The 26,873-nt window shown below is 37.8% G+C and overlaps 1 protein-coding gene across 6 annotated transcripts in view; it reads left to right on the top strand.

Moving 5' to 3' along the window:
* The window catches only part of RGS7 (regulator of G protein signaling 7), a 529,270-nt gene that overhangs the window by 438,427 nt on the left and 63,970 nt on the right, over positions 1-26,873 (top strand). For all 6 annotated transcript variants that reach the window (XM_088016845.1, XM_028111744.1, XM_088016846.1 and 3 more), the window contains 3 exons: positions 20,213-20,277; positions 21,125-21,201; positions 21,308-21,389. In XM_088016845.1, coding sequence (XP_087872971.1) covers positions 20,213-20,277; positions 21,125-21,201; positions 21,308-21,389 — 224 coding nt within the window. The remainder of the gene's footprint in view (positions 1-20,212; positions 20,278-21,124; positions 21,202-21,307; positions 21,390-26,873) is intronic.

Below are 26,873 nucleotides of genomic sequence, written 5' to 3'. Positions count from 1 at the left end.
CATCTTCACAATGTTTGTTCTTCCAATCCATGAGCATGGAACGTTTTTCCATTTCTTTGTGTCTTCCTCCATTTCTTTCATGAGTATTTTATAGTTTTCTGAGTACAGGTCCTTTGCCTCTCTGGTTAGATTTATTCCTAGGTATTTTATGGTTTTGGGTGCAATTGTAAATGGGATTGACTCCTTAATTTCTCTCTCTTCTGTCTTGTTGTTGGTGTATAGGAATGCCACTGATTTCTGTGCATTGATTTTATATCCTGCCACTTTACTGAATTCCTATATGAGCTCTAGCTGTCTTTGCATATCTGTTTTTATATTTTCCTTGAGCAAAGAGAGGGTCGGGGGGACTTTATTTTCTTTCTACATTCTCTTAACAGAAGGGAGATCTAGACTGTTTTAAATCACACTAGACAAAGGCCCTCATGAGAACCCTGGAAAGCGAAGCAAGGGAGCAAACCTGAGGACCGCGTGTTGGACCATGACTTCCTCCAACCATGAAATATCAGAGCTGGAGGGAGCCTGAGAGATGACCCAATTCATCCATCTCAGCTAATGATGAGGCAGCTGAATTCCAGAGAGTGGCAGGATTTGCCAGGCCAAGGTCACGCCCTTCATTATTGGCCAAATTCAGAACACACTAAGAAGTGAAATAAGTAGGAAGATAGCTGAATGAATCCCTGTTTAGCAGAGCAACCAATAGAGATTTTCAATAACTTAGTCTTAAGTGGTTGCAACTTTTCTCAGGCTACCAAGTATAATGGTAGAAACACATAATGACATTGTGTTTCTGTTACCATTATGGAACAAATCATGGCAAGCTGAATTTTCTGTGATTGACCTGGTCAATGCTTTCATGCGAAGTTTGAGGTGTCAGATTCTTGTTAAAGAAATTTCTCTTCAAGCCAAGAAATATTTGTGTAAGGCTGCCCAAACTACTGCTGTTGCTTTCTGGTGTCTTTGTAAAGCATTGGCCAGCCCCCAGCTATTATAATAAAAGTGATAACACATTGTACTCCCGGATCACTGTGCTATTTGTCCAGTTTTAGGCTATACCTCAGGCTGTTTCCCTGGTGGGGGGAAGCAAAAGGCAGGGCTCACAAATTCTTTTGGTTGTTGTTGTTGCAAACCCTTCTTTTTTTTTAAAGATTTTATTTATTTATTCATGAGAGACAGAGGGAGAGAGAGAGAGAGAAGCAGAGGGAGAAGCAGGCTCCCAAGGAGCAGGGAGCCCGATGCGGGACTCGATCCCAGGACCCTGGGATCATGACCTGAGCTGAAGGCAGACGCTTAACCATCTGAGCCACCCAGGTGCCCTGTTGCAAACTGTTCTTAAACATAGTTCTGTTTTGGACAGATTTTGCCAGCTGAGGAAGAACAATGTGTCTGCTTAGATTATGGAGAGGACTGAGAATTCCTCTGCCCAGCTGACTATTCCAATTCTCTGTTCAAACCACCCAATGATGAAATCCCCTGAAGGTAAAATGTGTCAGGAGTGAATTCTGGGAATAGAATCACCAGGACACTACTTAGCAATTGCTGGGGGCACTTTGGAGTTTAAGTCCTGCCCAACAGCTGGTGCAGTACCCGAAGAAGGCATTAAATGAGATACTGGCAGCCTGTCCAAAGCACAGATACACAGAAACACAAGGAGATATCAAAGTGAATAGCTCCACGACCACTTTCCAACATGACCGGCACAAACTTGGAGTAAACTTTATAGACATTTGCTTAGAGATCCAGGTCCCCACGGAGCATTTCTATGCCTTGGGCCACTGTAGTGAACGTAGACACAGAGGACTTCCCTGCTGAAGTCTGTGTCACAATATAAGTAGTAGGACCATGCCAGGTGTCAGATGGACACTGGGAAATTAGAAGTTGAAGATTCAAAGCCCCAACTGACATTCTCACCAATTAATTTTATTTCACACCTGGCACAACCAATTCTGTCAATGCAGTTCAACAAATACTCCCTGAGCATCTGGTGGTGTGCAATGCATTGTGCTCATGCAGTGGCAGGAACAAAGGTAGGTGAGAGATGGTCTCTGATCCATGTCAGCGACAGTCAAGGAGAGGAAACGGGCAGGGTCCAAAGTGAACTTGACCCTCCAGCAGACCTCCAGCATGACCATTCTCTGACCTGTAGCTCTCTATTTAGGACATACATCAGCTCAGGACAGAACTTCCACTGAGGGCCCTGAACACATTGCACTTTACTTGCCATTCTTTCTGCATGATGCACTGGGAAGACTAAGAGTTTTGGAATCAGAAACATACTGCTTCATATCCTTACTCAGCATTTAATGGCTGTGGGACCTCATGCCAGTGACTTAACTTTTTTGATTTTCAGTTTCCTCATCAGTAAAATGGGATCTCAATGTCAAATCTCATTTTACACCTTGCAGAGCGTCAGTCATAAGTGTTTATTCAATCAGTAGTTTTCTCTCTTCCTATTTCTCTGCATCCCCCCAGACTTCTGGGCTTTTAGATGCCATTATTCTTTTTTTAAGGTTTTACAAAATCTTAGTCCCTAGCAAAGGACTCTTTTACATATTCTTCATTATATTCAAAATATGTTAACAAAGCAGACAGAGAAGATGAGGGCTGCTGTCTCAGTTATCACTGGGTTCATGAATATAAGATTTTTTTTTTCTGGCTTTCTTAAAAAATGTGGCAAGCACCAATTAACACATAATGCTGTGACAACAGTCTTAAGTGGATTTTGATTTGCAAATCACATTAATCTTGTCTTGAAATATCTTCACTGGTCTCCTTGGAAACTTTGAAATTGATTTTAAGGTGTGCATTCTAAGTTTCAAGGTTCATAACCATAGTGATATGGATCATTATAGCACCTCATGGCCTTTAAATTTTCTGCCCTCTGAGCTGGAAAATGTACTAGCTACTGGTAATCTTTAATAGTAGGTGCACTGCAACATTTTAGTATCATTTATGATATATGTATATTTAACAATGCATGAAACATTTTAAATAATATGAATTATGCACTGAAATTGGAAAGAATCTGAATTGTATTTCATTCAGTGTTTTAAAAAAATAGGTTTATATCCATCTGCCTATATTATTTTTCTACAGTTTAAGGTTAATATCATACATTATCCAGCATGGTTGACTAATAATGATCAACATTCTGTGTTAGGCAATGCACATAAACTTTTCTAAACCTTCTTTGCCCAACCCCCAGGGAAAGAACAATTTACCCTATAATAGAGTAAAAGTATTCTTTTTTAAAGCAGACTTTCTAACATTTAGATTTCTACTGCTTAATCTTTCTGGGCAATTTGAGAGCAACTGAAATTTAGAGAGAAAAATGGGAAGACATAAAGAAACAAAGGTTATCCTTTTGTAAAACTACAAGTGACAAACATTATTCAATAAAAATACTCAAGTTACTCTAAATTATTAGACTTACTCCAAAACTACAGAAGAAAGTAAGTTTATTTTATACTCACTTCTCACACATGGATGTATATCTGTGTATTAAAGAGGAACTGTTACATGCAGACCACACAAAAAATGCAGCAAAACATGCTTTAAGGAATGTCAAAGCTTTATATCATTAACAGCCTCTAATTTTGGGGGGAGATTATGCACTGCCTCCTTTTAGTTCATGTATTATTTTGCTAATAAAAATTTAGTGGATCCAGGTCTCTTCTTTACTCTGACTCCCCTCTTCCAAAAAGAAGGAATGACTTATATTTATATCGTGGAAGTTAGACCAAAAAGGAAAGAATGAGATGGAAGAACCGGTGATAACAAATTGATAAATCAAAATAAACACTCATTATTTTTTAAAATAATTAATTTTAGAGTTTAAATCAAAGTGGAATTAAAATGGCAGACAATAATATACCAGTTAGAAAAACTCATATATCTCATGTTTGACAACTTAAAATCACTCTTCAAAATGATATTCTCAGGGAAGAAAATCACAATGGAAATTTTAAAATTTTAAAAAACTTTTAAATTTTAAAATGTAGCACAGAGCTACATTTTCCTCTGGAGGAATTCACAGACTTCTCAAGGTTTCCAAGGAACCATAGATTTAAGAGACTATGTTTCCTCCTTTTTTTAGTGTAGTCTTTCTAAGTGTCATGAAAATGTTCCTATTAAGAAAAAGCTTTTGTATTAGGGAACATTTTGCAATAAAATTTCACTTTTTAAAAATAATTCTTTGGAAAATTTTGCAATATACTTGTATTGCTTTCATAAACTATAGATTAATAATATTTATAAAGATGACTGCAATCAGAAGAAATTTTTCATAGAAGCCTTATGATCATAGGAAATTTTAAAATTTCAACTAATTTATAAATATATTGTTCTTATACAGGAGACTAACAGGGGATCAATTCTATAAGGATAGTGTAACATATGACTTCAAGAAGAAAGAATAATCCAAATTCCTCCCACAAAAGAGCTTGTCCATGTATTTTCTTGGATATTTGGAGCCCACTGGATACCTGGATACATTTAAAAGAGTGGTTTAACAGTTATATTTTTAAATGTGGATATCTACATTTCAGAATTATATGATTTGTGAATATTTAAATTTATGTTAAAAATTTTAGAGTCAAATTATAAATACTTTTTTTTCCTTTCCTGAGGTGAGTGCATAAGCAAAAGCTTTTAAATTCTACACTTCCAGGGGCGCGTGGGTGGCTCAGCCGTTAAGCGTCTGCCTTTGGCTCAGGTCATGATCCCAGGGTCTTGGGATCGAGCCCCGCATCGGGCTCCCTGCTCGACGGGAAGCCTGCTTCTCCCTCTCCCACTCTCCCTGCTTGTGTTCCCTCTCTCACTGTGTCTCTCTCTGTCAAATAAATAAATAAAATCTTTAAAAAAAATAATAAAGTCTACAGTTCCACAGAGGGCATCATTGGAGAAAGGTTGGGCATGACAAATTTCAGATAAAAGGATACTAAGACTTATTCAAAAATAACACCCAGAAAAGCACAGTTAAATTTTTTATTTCAAGTTCCATTATGGGAGAAATATGTAAGATTTTAACATAAACTAAATAAGTAAGGGAAAATAAAGGAAATTGAGTTCTACTGAGCCTCTATATGTAAAAATCCATCGGTTGCTTTACCTAGAAGCAGATTTTTTTTTTCTTAAGGATTTCTTTATGTATAACTACCATAATGTATTTATTTCCATAGTGCAAAGGAAAAGAAAATCAAACTGAGTCATATGAAAAGTTCATGGCTAGAGTAGGACAACTGGTCCTTTAAGACTCAGCAAACAGATTGCCCTCCACTCCATCCTGATGGGAGGGCAGTCCAGCTGTATGGGCCAAGGCAGCTATCACTTGCCCTGGATTGTGAGTCACTTGAAAGTTCAAGGACAAAAATCTTCTTTCACTGTGTATCCCTTGCGCCTAGGACAATATCCAGAATTTCAGTGGGTGTTCAATAAACATTTAATTGAGTGAGTGAATAATTGAATGAATGAAGAGTTTTGATTCCTAGGATTTATAATGTGGTCCAATCATTATATTTAGCTTTAAAGACGCCAACTATCTATGCTCAAATTGGTAGTAAGAAAACAAAGTAAAATTATTAACAACAACAATGTTAACAAAAATTTTGAACAGCAACATTTGAGATGACCATCTCTGAATTTCAGTGGGGACCTTTATGCTTGTCCTGTGAGGCTTGAAATTACAGTTAGGTGGGCATAAAATAGCCTTTCTCCTAGAACATCAAGAGAGATTTTAAGGGACAAAATTGTAAGATGTCGTATGTCTATCAAAATGTGTCAGATGACGAAGGCAATTTAGAATACTTGGTTTTAATTTCATATTCTAAATGGACATATAATCATTATGAACCTCAAAATAGAATAGAGGCCAAGTGTATGAGAGAAACATAAGATATGCTTGGGAGCCATTTACATAGAATTATAGGATATTTATACAGACTCTGATCTAATTAATTTATATGAACACTAAATAAGGAAGCAGTGCGATGGGTTTTTACCACAAACTACCACCACTTGGGCCAGATGCTAAGACTCCCCCATTCTTGCTAAGTCTCTGGGGTACTTTAGGAACTTATCCTAAAGCCTTGAGCTGAGCCTTGCCTCTTCCATTTGCTAGCTCTGAGAACTAGAGCTAAACTCTTCCATCCTGAGCCTTGTGTTTCTTTTAATAAAATATATACATATATATACTTAATATATTTAATATTTTTATATAATACATATAATATTGTAAATAATATTTAATATTATATATATATGTAATAAACCTATGTTTTGTAGCTCCCACCATTATTGTCAGGCACAGAGGAGAAGAATAGGAGATAGAGGGAAGTGACTTATATACACTAAATTGTCTTGGAAAGTAATGGTGATTATTCACTTATCTATGAGATGTATTAGCAAATATTAAAAATAATTATCATTTACCTATGTATTTGTCTCCTCCCAGTTTAACATAAGGATTGAGGTGACTAGGAATACTGAATTGTTTCTCTCTCTATCTTGGTGCCTAGAACCTTAGTTGGCACATTGAATGAACAAATGAGTACATTTCAATTAATATAAAGTTACATCATACATTTGAAAAAAAATGCATCCATTTTTACTTCTTAATATAGTTTGGCTAAACATAGCTTAAAGAAATGTATGCATTACAGAGAGATTCTAAACTATAAGTATACTGTTGAATATTTAAAATGGAATTATTGCCAAGTTCATGAAGTCAAATTTTATTTCTAAAAATTATATGTTCCTTTGAATCTGAGATATACTTAGAATTTTTGTCAGACTTGACAGAAAAGCTGATTATCCGTTCCACCGCAGATACAGTTAATCTTACATTTGCATAATACATTATAAGTTTTCAAAAGGCCTTTACATTGATCATTTCTTTCAATTTTCACAGCCGTCCTATCCTATGAAGTCAGAAAAAAAATATATTAAAATTCCCATTTGTCAGGAATCTGACTGAGAAAGGACAGAAAACCTTGTCACCTACCTAGCAACAGGCATCACTTACTGATTTGGAGAATGATGCCTCAAGTGTTCGTCTGTCAAAGCCCTAACTTTTACCTATTGTGTGTTTTCCTTGCATTTTTGGAGCAATCTGATTCACTTAATTTCTTTATAACCTTAATTAGAATAATTTACCATTTGCAGACCTATAGTGCTGTTCTGGTCATAGATCACTTTTGCTAATATGCTTTAATCAGGACACCTCTGGGGAAGTTCCATGGAAGGAACTTATCAGAGGTTCCAAAGGAAAGGAGAGAAATATAATAAACAGGTAAAATCGAAGAGCAAAATTAATCTTTAGAGAGGTTAACAGAACAGCTCCTTAGATGTTTAGCAAAGTTCTGTCTCACCCTAATCCTGATCTGCCTTGATCAGGCTGCTTTACTGTTCTTACCTTGTACTGTCCTGAGCATCCTAGACCCCTTATTTCAGCTGGGAGACGTATAAAACTGTTCTCCAAGTTACTTTACGTTTTAGGATACACCCTTGATTCAGAGTTTGTACTGAGTATTTCTCCAAACAGAATGGTTCCTTCCAGATGATTGGGTTCACATTCCAGTTCAGCTGCTTAGTAGCTGTATACTTGAAAAAGTTAACTCTCTGTGCCCCAATTTTAATGATCATACTCCCACTTGCTAAGGTTGCTTGAAGGATTAATTGGCTTAAAGGATTAAAATGGTGGCTGTCCCATAGCATGTGGCACATAGTAAGTATTAGCTATTACTGTTAGTATTTTCATCATTAGTATTTTCATTAGCTTTATTATTTTCAGGCTTGTATTACTATAATCATTATCTTCTCCTAAAAAGAAAAGGAACGACCTGCAAGTTCCTTGTAGTTCTGTCGGTCAGGAAGCAGACGGCTTCATTTTATTAAGGCTACGTTATGCAGCAGTGAGGAGCGCAGAGGGGACAGGAAAGCCAGGGCTCTCAAACCAGTTTTTGTTTTGGCAAATAGGAGGAGTGAAGAAGTAAGAAATGGAAGGAAACTTGAGAGGGAATTGCAAAAAGGTTAGCCATGACCCTTTTAAAAATCAGCTTTTCCTACCCTATTGGCTGCTTTCTGGAGCCACCATCAGCCTCCAGTGCACGTTAGGAAGGATCACCATGAAACGGACCCAGGGCCATTTTGAAATTTGCTGTCATGTAGAGAGATGTTCTAGGTTCCAGTTCCAAAATCACCGTATGAGTCATATCAGATTGCTCTCTATTTAGATAAATAACAGAAAACAGGTGTGTTATTTTCTAACAAAAAAATAATGTATTTCAGCCATCATTAAGATAGCAATTGTGTTGTGTTGTCTTTCCATTGCATTATTATTATTAAACACTGTGCTATCCACTCTCGCACATTTGCCTCATGTAAGCTTGAACAATTTTTTTTATTTCTTTTATTATCATGTTCAGTTAACCAGCATATAGTAGATCATTAGTTTTTGATGTAGTGTTCAATGATTCATTAGTTGCCTATAACTCCCAGTGCCCATCACCACCTGTGCCCTCCTTAATACTCATCACCCGGTTACCCCATCCCCCACCCCCTCCCTTCTGTAACCCTCAATTTTTTTCCCAGAGTCCGGAGTCTCTCATGGTGTGTCTCCCTCTCTGATTTCTTCCCATTCAGTTTTCCCTCCCTTCCCCTATAGTCCTCCATGTTATTCCTTATGTTCCACATATGAGTGAAATCATATGATAATTGTCTTTTTCTGCTTGACGTATTTCCCTTAGCATAATCCCCTCCAGTTCCATCCATGTCCATGCAAATGGTAGGCATTCGTCCTTTCTGATGGCTGAGTAATATTCCATTTTATATATGAACCACATCTTCTTTATCCATTCATCTGTTGAAGGACATCTCATCTCCTTCCACAGTTTGGCTATGGTTGAGCAATTTTTTGCTATTAAATGTGAGTGGCACATCATGCCATTTCTGTCTCTTACAACCCTCAGCAGTTCCCATTACACTACAGGCCACACTTCCTGCCTCCCCAGCCCAGCCCGGCACCCACCCTCACTGCCTCCCACCCTCCCCAGGCTCTGACCCCTCTATTTTGAGGACACCCTGCTTATGTCCTGCCCAGAGTCCCCTTGCTGGACTCTGATGGGTGCTCTGTGCCCCCAGATCTTTCTGGAGCTGGTTCCTTTTCCTAATTTAGGTTGCAACTCAAAAGTTATCACTTCAGAGAGGCCTTTGCGGATCCTGCGATCTAATGTAAGAGCCCCTCCCACACCCCTTTGCCTTCCCACCTCCACTTCGTCCCAGTATCTATCACAGCTTGGAGGTTAAAACAGTTGTCTTTGGTGTCTACTGCTTGACTTTGACTCTTGCCTAAACCAAGAATTACTTAATCTCATCCTACCTTCATTGCCTCATCTGCAAAGAGGGAAAATTAATAGCACCTGCTTGTTCGTTCATTTGGACAACATAACATATGTGAAATGTTTGAATAATTCCTGGTACATGGAAAACATTTAATAAATATTGGGAATTGCAGTTATGTTATTCATAGTACTGTGCATTATCCATTACACTCTAGACCAGTTCCCTGTAAGCTAAGAGCAGTGATGATCCCCTGGGCTCATCCACTGTATCCTCAGGGCTTAGAAGAAGCCTGGTACGCTGTGGGCACTCAGTGAACATTTGCTGAAGAAGGAACAATGCATCCAGTATCCCATACACATCTGTCACACTTTTCCTTTTACTCCCCATATAAGGCAAATATTCTGTTCTTCTCCAGGAACCGAAGATACCTTGGAGTCTCATGTAATTACTCCACATAGACCCCTCTCATCCTAAGATTCTTAAAATCTTTGTAAAACCAACACCCTTCCAGTTTACTGGCAGAGGCTGTCATTGGTACCATGTTGCCCCCTGCGGGTAGAGAACACTATTACAGAGAGCCCACCTCCAGGCTTCTGACCTCAATCACCCTATGTTTGGGCAGTTGGAAGCTGTGTCTCCTTTGTCCTCTCCCTTTGAATTTCTCTGGAATGTCAGCTCATTGGGAATAGGACCCTTGTCTGTTTGTTTTGTTCACAGCTGTACCCCCACCATTTAGATCAGAGCCTGGCACATACCAGGCATCTAGTAAATGTCGAATTGAATAAATAAATGAATTTTAAAAAATAGTTTTCTATCTTTTTCTTCCCCTGGTGGCCCAGAAATCTGTTGCAGCTATTAACAGAAAATACTGATGACTTATTTAGTTGTACATGGAGTTTCAGTATTGAGATTATGAGATATAATAGTAAAAAGAATGAGAAAGTAGAGTGAAGAATAAAATTAAAAATTAAAAATATAATTTAATAGCACCAAGTTGCCTGTTATGAACAAAACTAGTCAGTCATATGTTTAAAATTGAAGTATATTTTAACATAAAATTTGGAAAAGATTTTCAGGTCACTAGCCAGTGTACTCCAGATGTAACAACACATATGTACTTAATGTTTATTATTTTAGATCCTTGGCAGTGCTAATTCGTGGTAGTTTTGCAGGAAGAGACACTTCACAAGTGAGACACTAAACAAATTCAATGGCCCTCTCTGCAGTGTCCCATTTGAAAAAAGCAATAATTTTATATAAAAATCCATCCCCAACAAGGTTTTTAAAAGGATATTTCACTTCTAAAATTACTCTGTAATTTTCTTTTAAGTAGAAACCTTTCTGGTGAACATAAAGGACATCATAGCTAATAATTCTGTACATTATTTTCCCTTTGGAGTTAACACAGCACTGTCCAACATATCATGTCCTGTAGTCCTAACCTCAGTCCTGTGGAATAGATGCACCAAGTATTTTTATATTCATTACACAGGTGAGCAATTGGAGTCTCAGAAAGGTTAAGTGACTTTTCCAAAATCACAGTTAACGAGGGTGGCCAGAACCCCAAATCTGAAAACTCAAGGACCATTGCTCTCTACTATACCCCATGGCCTCTCCTAGAGTATTTGTAAATGTGTCTCTCCGTTGATGATCAGGGGATTAGACAACAGGCATAGTATGAGTAATGCCCTGAGTGACTTAGCCAGTAATTTCTGATGTTAATCTCATCCTTTTATAGGTTATAATATTATTTTCTAACATACTGCCTATATCTCTTTCCTTTTATATAACAAACCAAGAAAAGGGAGTGGGGAGGATCCAAGTTCAGATATCCAAAACTATTGTTCATGACTATTTTGACCTCAATTCAGTGAATCTAGATTACTCCCTCTTGGGTAAGTCACACAGCACTTTGGCATTATCTCTTGGGTTTCACTTTCCTACTGTTTCCTACTGGATGATTTATTGAAGTACTCTTGGAAAATGTGAACTTATTCCTTCATTTGATAAATTTAAATAAAAGAAGGAGAAATTAAGAACCCTTCACCTAGTATTATGGGAAATTTACTTGAAAGTTAATATTTTTATTACAACAGTGGTTCAGAAATATCATAAAAGTTAAACTATGGTATTTCTTATTATGCTATGGTAAAAAATAGATATTATTGGTTTAAAACCCTACTAAATGCTATAAGCAACAGAGGTAATATGCCACATAGAAAGAATGGGAAGTCAGGTACTACTGCAGATAACTAGCAGAGCTTCTGCAAGTTTTGTAGGTATCTTTGTCATCATAGAAAAGATCTGTTTTATTCACTACTCTCCAACAGAGGGAATAAGACACAAACACATGCAGTTGGTTCTTATTCTTTGAGGTAGGTATGTTCTATAAAGTTGCCGCAAATATGTAATCAGGGAATACTGAGCCGTTGCTCCTAGGGGAAGTACAGCGTTCAGTTCCTGCAAGCCTCTGGTCACAACATTTTTGCCCACGGATCAATGCATACACCTTTGTTTTATGTGTGTTTCTTTCAACAGACCCCTTAGTTCATATATATTTTTGATTAATAAACATTGACCTTACAACCAGCAGCATCCTAAGTCATTCACAAACAGAGTTTATCCAACATACATGTCATCTCCAAAAAGCACATCATGGTCTTCTTGCATTTAGGAACACTAGACAGCACTGCGGCACTATTCTTGGGGCTCATTTTAAACAGCAAAAAAAAAAAAAGTGGCACTAAACAGACCATCAAAAGGACACTTGTTTACAGAATTAGCTGGAACAGGAAGGTAAAGCGTTGCCTTGTTCCACATCAACTGAGAAAGTGAGCATCAGGCAACTCTAGTTTTACCACTTTGAATGGCTGTGGATGATCGTAAAAACACCGCAAGTGTTGATTGGGGAGCTACAAATAAATTTTAGCAAGTAGGCGAATTTGCAGATATGGGATCAGCAAATAATGATGATTAGCTATAATTTTTAAGAGAGAAAGAAAGTAAATTTGGAGAGAATAAAATACAGCAACGTAAGGAATTACGAATTGCCAAAAACTCATGAGTCTTAGGAAAGCAATCAAACCTTTTAGGAGCCATTGATATATTTACAAAGAAGGATAAATTAAATAGCTCTGTTTTGTTTGTTTAGCAATTTAAGTGATTGGAGCATATAATCTGTAATATAATTTGTGGATGAATGCACAGAGAACGAAATTCAAATAAGATTCACAGTGACAGTAATAGTTCTTACATTTAGGAGCAACATTCTCAGATATTAAGAAAAATGGATGCCTGTAGAAAACAGATGCAAAGGACTTCTGCCCTTCTTAGCACTCTCTGAGAGCTAATGTGGGGCTCCCGTTACCACTGCCTTTATATTTTATGTGTGATAAGTATCTGCTGTGTGATCACAAACCCAAGAACCCTCTGATTCACCTAGTTATTTTTTGCATAGCTCTGGAAGAGGATTTAGGCTCTCTGGATTTCACTCTTACTGTCAATTAAATAAAGATGACAATACCTTTTTTTTCTGAGATAGTTGATTTAAGGCTCTGGATAAGCTAATACATGTAAACACCTTAATATGCAGCAGTCTGCATGGTAGAATCATCAGAGGACACTTCCTTTTCCTTTAGGAGGAGATAGAAGTCCACAGCTCTAATTCTTTTCATACTCAAAGTGGCTGGCTATTATTCCAAGGGTATCCTGAAGGAATTCTTTCTTTTCAAGACTAGAACTTCAAGACAGGTATTTGAAGATTTTCATGGTCTAGGTATTCAATTACCATAGTAGATCTCTCTTACTCTGTTACTCTCTTTTTTAGTCAAGGTATTTGATCTCATACATCAGTGAATTCCTCCTACTACTTATAGTAACATGTCTTCATTAACATATATCAGAAAATTTGGGGCACCTGGGTGGCCCAGTCCATTAAGCATCTGCCTTCAGCTCAGGTCTTAATCCCAGGGTCCTGGGATTGAGCCCCTTGTCAGGTTGTCTGCTCAGCAGGGAGTCTGCTTCTCCCTCTGCCCCTCCCCCTCCTTCCCCTAAATGTGCTCTCTCACAGGCATGCTCTCTCTCTCTCTCTCAAATAAATAAATAAAATCTAAAAAAAAACTATAAAAAACATATCAGAAAATTAAATAATTTTAAAATTATTTTATCATATGTTCTCTAGGTAATTTTCTGTTAAGATTTAATTTCTCTTTTAGTTAATTAATGCTTGTGTTGCTGTTGAGTTATAAATTTAAAAAAATAAAATTCCCTAAAGTATTGTTATTCCTTAACTTTCATTCCTACAAATGCATTCTAATGGTTGAGTCATTAAATGACTATTAGATTTTATAGGACTGTATTAACATTAAGATACCTTCAAAGAATTATTTTGGAAATTCTGTTCTTGAAGAAGATAAGAAAGGAAAGAAGATCTCTTTCCTTTAAAGTGATATTAAGGATAATGTTTTTGTTTAAGTTTTTTGTTATAAAAAATCCAAAAATTATTGAGGTTTAAGGGTATGTTCATTCAGCATAGATATACTCACAAAACATATTTGCATCTTGGGACGACTGTAAGAAGCAAGAACTGGATGTAATATATGGTGATTTACATAACAATAAAAAATAAAAAAAAAAAGAAGCAAGAACTGACTTGCACACCATACTTCCTGGAAATTTTCCAAAATTGCTCCCCCTGCCCCTGCATGGAATAAGAAGAAAAGAAAGCAAAACTAGAATAGAAAGAATTATTAAGACAGTGTGGAAATTGGAGAATGGTGCCACATACCACTTACTTGAAAGATGTATTCTGGAATCAATAGAATTTAGCCAAATGAAAGGAAGATGGTGATATCAGACTTACAATTTCTCTTCTCAAGAAGTTAGGGCAGCTTTACAGAATTGGATGAAGTTCTGACCAAGCCCATTAATGACCCATGCGGGCTGGAAATAAGAGTAAGTCTTAGGAAGGCAGAGAAAAGCTTGCCCCATCTTGGATTGAGGTTTCTTAGGCTTAAACACGGCACTCAAAGAGACAGCCCTATGCCTGTCTGATGTTTTGTCTCTGACCCAGATTTCATAAACCATCTCGGGGTCTCAGACATTCACAGAGCAAGCCTAAGAGTAAAGGGGAGGAACTTGGGGAATGATGGCAGTATCCTTGCCGGATTGTTATGCTGGGGGCCGACAGTTACAACAGCAAACCCAGGATTCTCTGGGTCAGCTTCACCAGGGTAGTGGCCTCAGTCCAAAATGAGTGAGCAATGCCAGAGGAAACCAGAAATAAGAAGGATATAGCCACATGGGTAATAGCTGTGTTTTTTGGACTATCTGAGCTGTGATAGAACAGTTTTAGCAAATCTAGATTTTTTTTTAAATGTGCCAAGTCAACATTTTTCTCACTTTAATTTTCCAAGACAACAGCTTTCCCTCCATGCCCTCCAGGATCTAAATAATTGTGATAAAAGTAATTTCCAAGTGGAATGTAAATACTATAATTTTTTAAAAACTATAATAGAGCAAACAATAAGTGTTGTCACTAAAAAATTAGAAAGAAATAGATTATTTTCTTCATCGTTTATGGGGGGAACATTAGTGTTTATTTCTGAGACTAAAATTCAAGAAAAACATATAAAACATTTATTTAAACACATAAGAATGGCCACTAATGGAATGGTAAGTTTTATCACTTCTAAATTATTAGAAGAGGAATTAAAGAAAACTCATCCCATGTAACAAAAGGTAGGAAACAAAGAAATCACAATTACAGAGAGAGAGATGGAGATGTAAGAAAAGGAAGAACAAACATAACATAAGAATTAATGTAAGTTCATCTTTTGAAATAGAAGGTATCTTTAGGTGAGGTCATAAATAAAATCCAGTAATACCTGTCTGCAGGGAAGGTGAGTAAAACATGCTGACTCTTTCAGTTAAAGAAGGTCGATAAAGCAAAGATATACCAGGCAAATACAAGTAGAAAATGAAACCAGGGCTTGCAATATAGATCAAATAAAAATAGCCCACAGTACAAAGTGTTAAACAGAGCCAAATCTGTGAAGGGGGCAATTCATACACATCTTTTTTCATTAAAACCTATCATGTGAAAATACTGGAAATATAAGAAAACAGATAAACATAATGAAATTGTTCCACTCTCAAGCCAGATTGGCAAAAAATCAAGTCTGGCACGAAGGTGAGGATATTGGTATATTGCTGGGAGAGTTTAATGGGTAGAAGTTTGGCAGGTCTTACAAAATTCATACTGTGCCTGTCCCACAAAGTCCTGCTACCAATTCCAAGAATATAGGTTAATCAAAGCCTATATGGAATCACTATTTGTAGCAGCTCCAAAATATGAAAGTATTATCTCACTTATATATGGAATGTTAAACACACACACACACACACACACACACACAAACTCATAGGAAAAAAGAAAAAGATCAGAGACAAAGGGTGGGAGGTAGGGGAATTGGAAGAATGGGGTCAAAATGTACAAAACACCATTTATAAGATAAAAAAGTTCTGGGAATGTCGTGCACCATGAAGACTATAGCAAACACTGCTGTGTGGTACATCTGAAAGTTGCTGAGAGAATAGATCCTAAAAGTTCTCATGACAACGGGGAGAAAACCCTTTTTTTTTTTTTTGGATCGAGATGAAATGATGAATATTAACTGAACTTAATGTGGTGATTATTTCACAATTACATAAGTCACTTCATTACACTGTGCACTTTAAACGTATATGGTGCTGCATGTCAGTTATGTCTCAATAAAACCGAGAAGAAAAAAAAAGAGAAAAGGAAAACAATCTAAGTATTTAATAATAGGTGTATAGCTTAAATAATGTGTGCTGCATTCCTAGGATAGACTAGCACAGTGAGGAGAAACAAGCTATAGAAAAGTGCCTGGGTGGATCTCAGTAATGTCATGGTGAGTAAAAAAAGCAGGTTGCAGAAAATGTACTATGAATGCTGTATGTACATATAAAAGTATAATTTAAATAACATATAATTTAAAACTAAATCAGTGTTTGCTGAAGTATACTCAATGCTGTCCATATCATTTATTAAACTTCTCCTCAAAAATATGGGAAAATATATTTCCTGCATATATATATCTGATATTAGTCTCTATCTCTAATGTATAAGTGGGCTTTAAGTCTAATAAGAAAAAGCCAAATCCCCCAAGAGAAAAATTAGCAGTCATGAATTCCTAATTCGCAGAAGAAAAACTCTCAAATCATCAGGAAAATTTAGTGATGTTTTTACTCAACAAATATATCCTGAGCGTCTTCTGTGTCCAAGTATGTTCCAGGCAAGGGAACACATGGGCAAACAAAACAAGCAAAAATCTCTGGCCTCATGGAGATGGCATTCCCATGAGGTGGCAGGGGGCGAAGATAAGCTAATAAGCTATCTACATAAATGGATGCAGAAGTTGTATGTTAGGAGATAGAAGGTTGTGTAGAGGACAATGGGAAAGGGGCTGTGGGGGGTGGGGGTGGGGAGGGAGGTGTCGCTGAGACCATGGGTCTGAAGGGGACGCGGCCACCATTTGAGAGTAGTTTGGAAGCAAGGTCAGAGGATAATGAAATGGGCACAGAAGGACTTTGGCCTTTACGGGAAGTGAGGTGAGATAGGAAGTAGTTGAAAAATGGGAAGTTTGAATACAATGAAATCTGATTTAAGTCTTAACAGAATAACTCTGACTGCTTTGCTGAAAATGGACTCTCCAGAGTGTAAGCAAGACATACTCATGCTTAAACTCTATGGAATTTGGTTATACAGATCAGAGGACTTGAAAGGTGCACACCCCCTCATTCAGCAATGACACTCTAGGAAAATTATCAGATATCTAAAAAATAAACATACAGCCATATGTACATGTTTGCAGAAGTACTAGTAAATAATTGCAAGATGAAGGATATAATCTAAGTGTCCAACAATAAGGACTCATTTAAATAAATAATAAATGGATTATCATGAAATGATTTTTCAGGATGTTACAGAATAACACTTACTGATATGAAGTTAGCCAAATGTAACATTAAAGGATAAATCTCATAAGATAGCATATGTTGTTTAAGTAAATATATGCAAATAAAGTTTTGATATAAATACAGATTTTCATGTGTATGTTTGTAGATGTGTATAGAAGGGAAAAGCCATATAATGTGCCAAATAATGAAGGAAGTGAGATTAGAATGATTTTTTTCTTTAAGATTTTTTTTTCTGCATCGTCTTAACTTTTTTAACTTTTACAATGAGGGATAAGGATTTTAAAAATTAAACTATTTCAACTTTGAAGTAAAACAATCCGTATGCATCATTTTTACTTGCCCTGTTAACATATCTGCTCTTCTGATGAGCACAAAGTGATTTTTGTAACAGGATGTTAAAATGGAAATCCAGCCAAAGTGTTAAGTGGATCAAGACCAGATGTGAAAGTGCTATTCTAGACGGACATACAAACTGTCACACTAGCTGCTGTCAGCTCCCACTGAGGGCATTAAAGGGTAAGATGTTGGCCTGAAGACTGATTTTGTAGCTGTTAGGATGTCAGGAGTCATTGCCCCCATCAGCCCCAGTGGGAAGAATGAGTGGAGATGCCCCTCATCTCAAGCCCCGGGACAAAGATTTCAAGGGCTTTCTGAGAGTGCTTGACAGGAGTCACCTACTCCTGGGGACACAATGGATCATGAACTCCAGGCCTTGGAATGACAAGGGGCAAGAGACAGGCTATCTAGTTATGGGTGGAGAAATTAAAGGGAAGTGGCTATGTTCCGTGGTCTTCTTTCAGGGCAAAGAGTGCATGAGTGTTTCTCTCGTGTGTAATTTAAGCCACATGTGATAGAGAGTCCAGTCCTAGGGAACAGCCTGGACAGGCAACCACACTGCAGAGAGGCCAGAGGTATAGTCAGCCCCTACAAGGGCCCTGTAGGTGGGAGATTCCCAGCAATGGTGGGGTGGGGTTCCTCCAAAGCGTCACACAAAGTGACATGGGAAACATAATCGGCTTTAAAACTCTGCCACAACCAGAGAATGGCAACACTAGCTCACCACACGTATCAGTCAAGCCAGAATGGCAGCACCCCCTATCCTCTCCTTCCTCCGTATACTCCAACCCCAGAAGGTTAGAAGCCTTGGTCAGCAGTACTTGCTGGGGACACAGAAGAGCAAGGTGGACAAAGAAGACAGTCATGCTTCTCTCACCCACAGAAGCTGGGGGAAAGGGGAAGACGTTAAGACTTTAAACCAGGGGGGTGCCTGGGTGGCTCAGTCGTTAAGCGTCTGCCTTCGGTTCAGGTCATGATCCCAGGGTCCTGGGATTGAGCCCCACATCGGGCTCCCTGCTCCGCAGGAGACTTGCTTCTCCCTCTCCCACTCCCCTGCTTGTGTTCCCTCTCTCACTGTGTCTCTCTCTGTCAAATAAAGAAAATAAAATCTTTAAAATAAAATAAAATAAAATAAATAAACCAGGCTTGAATTTTTGACTATTCCTTGAATGGACATTCCATAAGTTGGGTCTCTTTGAATTACCTGAGTGACAAGCAAGACTGTGGATGCTGCTTGAGTTTTTATTCAGGGGCTGGGGAAGGATTCGCTCACACAATAAACTTGAAACAATTAAAAAGAGAGTTTCGTGACAATATGTATTTTATTTGACCAATTTTGAGAATTAGCAATTTTAAAAATTACCAGTATTGGTGGAATAATAAAACTCCCATGATAGAATGTAGAAAGATGTGTTCTCAGATCGTCTCCTGGGTTCTTAATGTCTGTAGTAATGTTAGCATCGGTCCACGCTTGGCTTTCTCCTCGGCCTTGGCCTTCATAAAGGGAACTTTAGAGGATGGAAATTGAATGCACAGCATCAGTGTTTACAGAGATCTCAGATTTTCTGTGTAAGATAATTCCTTAGTGATATCAGCTGGACTTGATGATCAGAAACTGAGGGTGGCATGGCTTAGTGCAATGGTGGTGATTATAAGGACGCCCCCAGAACTGACCTTACAAAAAGTAATATGACAGTCCTCATCCAGCAGATTCATTCAGCATCTGAAATATATAGTTTATCTTGAATTTCGTGAGACTCAAATATCATATATTATGGAAAAATAACAAAAAGTGTCCTGGAAATCAGGACGATACTGGAGGGCTCTGAATGTCCTGATATTATCCTAAGAGTTGCTAATAATCCTGAAATAACTAAAGAAATGTGATTTTTCAATGGCAGTGCTGCTCTAGCCCTCTTCTCTCCCTCTGGCACCCATCCCATAAATCTACTGCCCAAGGGAGCTTTCCCTGGCAGCAAGGATACTGAGTCCTCAGAAAAATGGTATTAAAAGGTAGTCATATTGTAGTTAGGGAAGATATTATAGTTTCCTCTCTCCCAGTGGCAAAATAATTGATGATGGTGAAATGTAGCAAAGGAGATGCCAAGAAGGCTTCAGTTTAGGTTAAGAGAGTCTTTCAGTTGACAGAAGAATATGGATATAATTGAATGTGCCAGTGATTCACTCTTCATGCAATTCCTTTTAACCCAATGGTGTTACTTGTATATCTAGATGTTTAAGTTCATTTGATGTATTATTTAGAAGGCTTTATTTTCCCCCTTATTTAATAAAAATAAAGAAACAGTTACCAACTTTCTAAATGTATCTATTTTCTTATAATATCACTATGTTTGAATTTCAGTAAAAATGTTACCAATTATTTATATTTGTCAAAAAATATAAAGATAGAAAATTATGATGGAAAAAAAGTGACAAAGACCAAGATGTTTTGATTTATAACGCTGTATTTTTATTTTTAGTGAGTGCCTCCAGTTAATAAGCAGGCAAGAAATGATTGATTTTTTTTTTTTCCTTTCAGCGGTTTACCTCTGCAAGAGAACAATGCAAAACAAGGCAAGGCTAGAATTGGCAGACTATGAAGCTGTAAGTACTAAGGACTTTCTGGCAAAGAAAGTCATAAAATGAACAGGAATAAGGCCTATGGTCATTTCTGGAGATTCTGTTGACTTTACACCCCTGGATTTTAAGGACCAGATTTCTAGGATCAGGCATCATAAATGGCTCAAATCCCTGACTTGCTTGCTTTGTCTCATCATTCACATTGGGGATGGTGAACTTCTAGATGCAAACTCACAGGAGAAGGGAGAAGCATGTCTTGCTAAACTTGACTTAAGTGTAAAAACATTAAATGTGTCCTATATATAGTGAAGACATCCAAACTTAGAGAAATAAAGAGCATTTACTTTGAGTAAATAGTTTTTGCAAGACAGATAAAGTTAATCTGATGTCATTTGTTCAGACAATTGCTGTGTTGTGATTTACAAATGACTTTGAAGCACTGACTAGAAATGGTAGTAAGATGCTGGGGGTTTACATTCTTGTCAGGAACAGGATAGACTGACTGAATCATTAGTAGAGATGTATTGCTTTCCTATTCCTCACTAAAACGGACACAGAAAAATCCAATGGATTAGTCTTGAGCTCTTTGTTTTATACAAAGTAATTTTTAGTATTTTAGATGTTTACTTGTGGTCTCTAAAGTCAATTATTCATAAGATTAATATTTGTAATAAGTTTCCCTGTTTACTCTGACTATTAATATGAAGATGAGCTACATTGAGTGAGCATGACTTTTATCATTCAGAACCAGAGTACACACTACTTTAGAAATTCTATAATTGCTTTCTTGATAAATTTATACAGTAGATAAATGAGAAATGAGTAGTAAAGATGAGCACCAGAACGTCTTCACCTGTGGTATGTTTTTCAGGAGAGCCTGGCCAGGCTGCAGAGAGCATTTGCTCGGAAGTGGGAGTTCATTTTTATGCAAGCAGAAGCACAAGCAAAGTGAGTCCTTGTGAGTCTTTTGGAAAATTTGTTCAAGTTGTGGCCTTTTGTCCAGAGAGGTGCTACAATTAACATTACTTATTATTCATTGTTACGATGTTGACAGAGTGGACAAGAAGAGAGACAAAATTGAAAGGAAGATCCTTGATAGCCAAGAGAGAGCATTCTGGGACGTCCACAGACCTGTGGTAAGCAAACGTGCAAATGTTATCTCCAGTTCATAATCTGAGCCTTTGGAAACTGAAGGATGCCTGAAAAAGTGAAGGAACAATGTGGTAGCCCTATCACTCTTCCCCAAATCTTGGTTAAGAAAATACTGCCACTTTGTGTAAGATAACCAGAATTCAGTAGTGTAATGTGTAATTTATAAAGCTATGCATTTTTCCACCACAACTTCACTCTTGGCATTTGAGATACTTGATACTTTTATACCCTTGAAAGAAACAAGACTGCAACAAAGCAGTCTTACGTAAACCATGTGACTCAGAGTAACAAATAATGAATGTCCTTGATTAATACCAGAAAGCTTTGTGTAAGGAATTCGACACTGGTTATGCGCATCATAAGAAAACAGGTCTAATCTCACATGTTTCTTTCTATTTTGATAGTATGTGTTTGTCTTCTATGTATTTCTTTAAATACAGACAGGGCATTAGAGAATAATATTTACATAAATGTAGAATAAATACCAGGTTCCCAGCACGAGACAAATCAAGACTGATGAGAATATTTTTTTAAATTTTTTTTAAAAGATTTTATTTATTTGACAGAGAGAGAGAGTGAGAGAGGGAACACAAGCAGAAGGAGTGGGAGGGGGAGAAGCAGGCTTCCCGCGGAGCAGGGAGCCCGACACGGGGCTCGATCCCAGGCCCCTGGGATCATGACCTGAGCCGAAGGCAGACGCTTAACGACTGAGTCACCCAGGTGCCCCAAGACTGATGAGAATATTTTAAAAACTTTCCTGTCACCTACCTTCAGGATCAGACAAAAATAGGTCTGCTTTCCAAAGATTTCTTTATATTTGTGTGTGTTTCAACTTCAAATAGCCATACAATTGTTAAATTCTACATTGAATTTTGCTCTCTTTGAATTCCCAAAAGATTAGAATTAGAATTAAATGGCTACCCTGCTCAATATTCAGCTCAAGTTTTGTTGCTCGTGGTGAAAAAGGATTATGAGTCCATGTGCATAACTGTTGCAAGAATATGAAGTAGGATTTTTTCTTATTTGCTTATTTTAAGCCATCGCTAGAAACCTGTCAATACATTATGTTCCTGTGTTACCCACTTTATGCCTCTGGACATCTGGTGGCCCATCTCTAGCTTTGTTCAGCTTCAACGGCCTGCATCCTCCTGGCAACCTAAGAGGACTAGCTCCATGACTTCCCTGCACTGCCTACATTCATTCCACGGCTAATACGCAAGCTCACAGAGCATGTAAATCCATCCCATCTCAGTACTCCTCTGCTCCATCCCCTGTGAGTTACTCAGCTGGTCCCTGGCCCTCTGTGTGCCCCTACTGGAGGTAGAACCTGTTCAGTTGTTTTGGCTCTCTCCAGTCCTCTGTGTCTCCCTGCAGCAAGGAGCACATATGAGTGCTCTCCAGGAGGGTCCCCTGCTGCACCCCTCACTAGGCTTCCAATCAGAAAATCATCCTAAAGGAGCACCCTGAGGGAGAAACCACCCTGAAGCCAAGGCCTCCATCTCCCTTATTCAACTTCTAGGTGCTGATGACAGCAGGTGCAGATGTTGAGGGAGCTAATCTGTGGGATCTCTTAGTATCAGTCTTTTACTTCTGAGCTCTTTGTTTCCTCTACACTTTCCGTTTTATTGAGGTTGTTCTTCGGGAACTTGGAATCTGTGTCCTAGGTTTAGGCAATAGGAGAACTACAACAGCATGGCCTTCCTTAATGCTTACCAGCTAGCTTACCTGGGATGAAATGATTGTGTTGACTTTCCTCTTTGAAGGGATTATTCTCTAGTCACCTCTGAAACTTTTTGAATTCTCTGAGGAATTAGCCTTTCTCCCCAAATTTTTATTTATTTATTTATTTTTTCCTTAAAGATTTTATTTATTTGAGAGAGAGAATGAGAGAGAGAGCACATGAGAGGGGGGAGAGTCAGGGGGAGAAGCAGACTCCCTGCTAAGCAGGGAGCCCGATGCGGGACTCCATCCCGGGACTCCAGGCTCATGACCTGAGCTGAAGGCAGTTGCTTAACCAACTGAGCCACCCAGGCGCCCTCTCCCCAAATTTTTAATGTATCAGTCCTGTAAACATCTGCCACTGCAATGACTAACCACTGTTTCTATCAAAAGCCATATCTGAACCTCCTAAAACACAGCATGCCTGTGCAACATCATGTAAAAATACCATTTATCTTGTATTACTATGTGCCAGACATTTTACTGCATGAAATGTTGATTAGAACATAGTCCTTGATTCCTAAAACTCACATCTAGTGGAAGCATTTTACAAACATGGTCACAAACACTTTAAGGCAGATGTGACTGCACATTTGTTTTCTGGGGGAAAATACAGATGGTCATTGGATTTACATGACTTGCCCATGTACACACAGCTAGGAGCAGCAGAGCCAAGCCTGAACCAACTATCTCCTACTCCATAGTCTGAGTCACAAAGGAAGGGGAGCAATGGGGAAGTAGAGGGGCTCCAGCTAAAGAAAGCAGCTGCAGCAAGAGAGATACCCTCACCGCATGCCTCCATTCTGCAAAAAGCAGGGATAAAGCGTTCGTCGTACTGCATGTGTGTGATATAGGTGTGATTTGGGTATATTTTACTTGTATATTTTACTCATGGTTCTTGAATATTCTTTTTTCGTTCATTCTGATGTTTTCAAGAGCCCAGAATTCAAGCCATCTTTCAAACATTGTAGGCCACACATCCCTGAACTAGGGGAACCCCACTGCCATGTGGAGAACAGTGTGGCCAGGTGTGGTTATACAATATGAGCCCTTAGGGACCGGTTCCAGTAGTGTTGCTGCAACAAGTACTATCTCCTATATTCAGATAGAATAATCTTGTGTAATCTATATACTATTTCAAGAACAATCTAAAATTCTTATAAAGATATAAATAAATCTAGTTGATACAAATTATTAGTACACGAAAGAGATCACAAAGAATGACCTTATTTTTATTTTGGTTTTGAAAAGACTAATTATAAAAATATGAACTGACGCTATAAGTCTTAAAATCTGGAGATCGATATTCCCATTAGAATAAAAAAAAACCCTCTATTCAAATTTCACAGATTTATAACACAATTTAATTGAAAGGCTTTTAAATTGCAAAATTATATTTTCCTGAATTGTTTTAGCTTCATCAGTTATATAAAGTATCTTTGTTTTCAAAAACCAGTAATGGAGTTAGTTTAATAGTAATATTTGTTGACTTTTTTCATTTTACTTCTTGTACAGTCCTATTTCATCATAACATTTCAATAACATTTCAATAAAAAAATGTAACAGGGAACAGTTAATCCTCATGAAGCTTTTATTCATGGTGATCTGCTACATTGTGTTGTTTGGTTTGCTTTGCTTTCATCTGGTTTTACTCTGGCATTTATTTAATCAAAAATAGGGTGGAAGCCATTAGCTAGAAATGTAGTAGGGAAAGGCAAATCTCAGAAAGCAGCTCAGTCTTTAAAGTATACTTTTAAAATTAATTTAAAATATCATAGTATATTACATGAATTTCCACTTGAAGATATGGAAAATATATGTAATATGATTTTACTTTTTAAAAAACCATGAGGTCACTTAATACAGAGTGTAATCAATCTATTGCACTTAATACTATTATGAAATAAATCTAGTTTCTCTGAGCATGCCCATGTTTACTCCACAAAAAATAAATAAATAAATGAAGTCATTAACACCAAGAAGGACTCTTCAATTGTCAGGGATTCCAGATAGAATTGTCAAAAACTAACTACTCAAGAAGATAGTGGGCGAAATACACTAAATTGTAGTAAATGTCAAAGGTAATTTGGAATTTGTGTTAATCTGTGTATTTAATGTTTCAGTATTTTTATGAAGCCCCTCAAGGGCTAATGCATTCATAGTCTGTATTAATAGAATTTTAGGAACTAGTTTAATTGAAGTAAAAATTATGCTTGTCACAGTGCTAAGGAACTCAATTTTAGAGTTTTGTGTTCAGTTCTAGAAACAATACTTTAAAAAAAAAAGTGTGGTTGAATTATAGTTGAGGTGAATAGTAAAGGGGCAAAATCAAAAATAATAAGTAAAGAAACTGTGAAATTATTAGAGATTAGTGGCATTAAGGATAAGAGGACCCCAAAAAAGGTGTCTTCATATTTTGGAAATTTAATTAGGTAGAGTTGGAATGAGGCTTATTCTTTTACCCCATGTTGGATTCTGGGTGACGAATGTGGAAACAACTGGAAAATAAAATCACAATATAAAAAAGAACTTATCAAACTCAACACCCAAAAAATAAAAAATCCAGTTAAGAAATGAGCAGAGGACAATAATAGACATTTCTCCAAAGAAGACGTACAAATGGCTAACAGACACATGAAAAAGTGTTCAACATCACTCAGCATCAGGGAAATACAAGTCAAAAACACATGAGATACCACCTCACACCAGTCAGAGTGGCTAAAATGAACAACTCAGGAAACAACAGATGTTGGTGAGGAGGCAGAGAAAGGGGAACCCTCTTACACTGTTGGTGAGAATGCAAACTGGTACAGCCACTCTGGAAAACAGTATGGAGGTTCCTCAAAAAGTTAAAAATAGAACTATCCTGTGACCCAACAATTGCACTACTAGGTATTTATCCATACAAAAATAGTGATTCAAAGGGGAAGATTTAAGATGGCGGTGTAAAGAGACCCTAAGTGCTTCTTGTCCCTTGAATATAACTAGGTAGTTATCAAATCATTCTGAACACCTGAGAAATCAATCGGAGATCTGAGAAAATGAATGCTGCAAGTCTACAATTAGAAAAGGGACCACCGTTTGGAAGGTAGGAGGTGCAGAGACTTGAATCCAGGATGATATAGCTAAGGATATGGCAGTGCGGAGGGAGCCTGGTTAAGGAGGCTACTGCAAGTATTATAAGCAGAGGAGTGCAAAATTGGAGCTTATAGAACTCTACCAAAGTGCTGTATGTCCCTGGCTTAAATATGCTCAGGTGAAGCAGGGTGGAATCCCAGGTGTGACAGTGTGGTCTCAGGATCCCCGGGGGTCACAAGAAGAATGGATGGTGCCTGAGTGCAGCAGAGTTCCCAGGCATAGGATCGGGGAAGCCAGCTGAGAACGGAGAGTCTAGGTGCAAGCTTTCTGCTCTATGTTGCCATAGAGAAGAGTGAACCACTGCACAGTCGTGCAACCACTTTCCTGGAGGGACCCAGCTAAAGGCAGAAGTGTGGCAAAACCCACCCCGTACCCCAGGAGGAAGAGCATGTGTCCACACTGCAAGAGTCCATAAAATTTGGAGTTCAGGAATTCTGTTGTGCCTGAGATTAAAATGCTTGGTCACAGAACAAAGAGTTCTGATGGAAACTGGGGAGACAAAAGTGATTGATTGTTTTCCTGTGAGGGCTCACGTAACAGTGGGGGGCGCAAATTTTCAGCTCCCAGGGCTAGAGAGTGGGGCACAGCCATATTCATCCCTCCCATCTGAG

The sequence above is a fragment of the Eumetopias jubatus genome, unplaced genomic scaffold, assembly GCF_037043125.1.
Source record: "Eumetopias jubatus isolate StellerSeaLion01/CBP00866 unplaced genomic scaffold, mEumJub1_p1.0 scaffold_12, whole genome shotgun sequence".
Classification (NCBI taxonomy): domain Eukaryota; kingdom Metazoa; phylum Chordata; class Mammalia; order Carnivora; family Otariidae; genus Eumetopias; species Eumetopias jubatus.
Note: the sequence above shows the minus strand (reverse complement) of the source record. Positions and strands in the feature narration are given on the sequence as shown.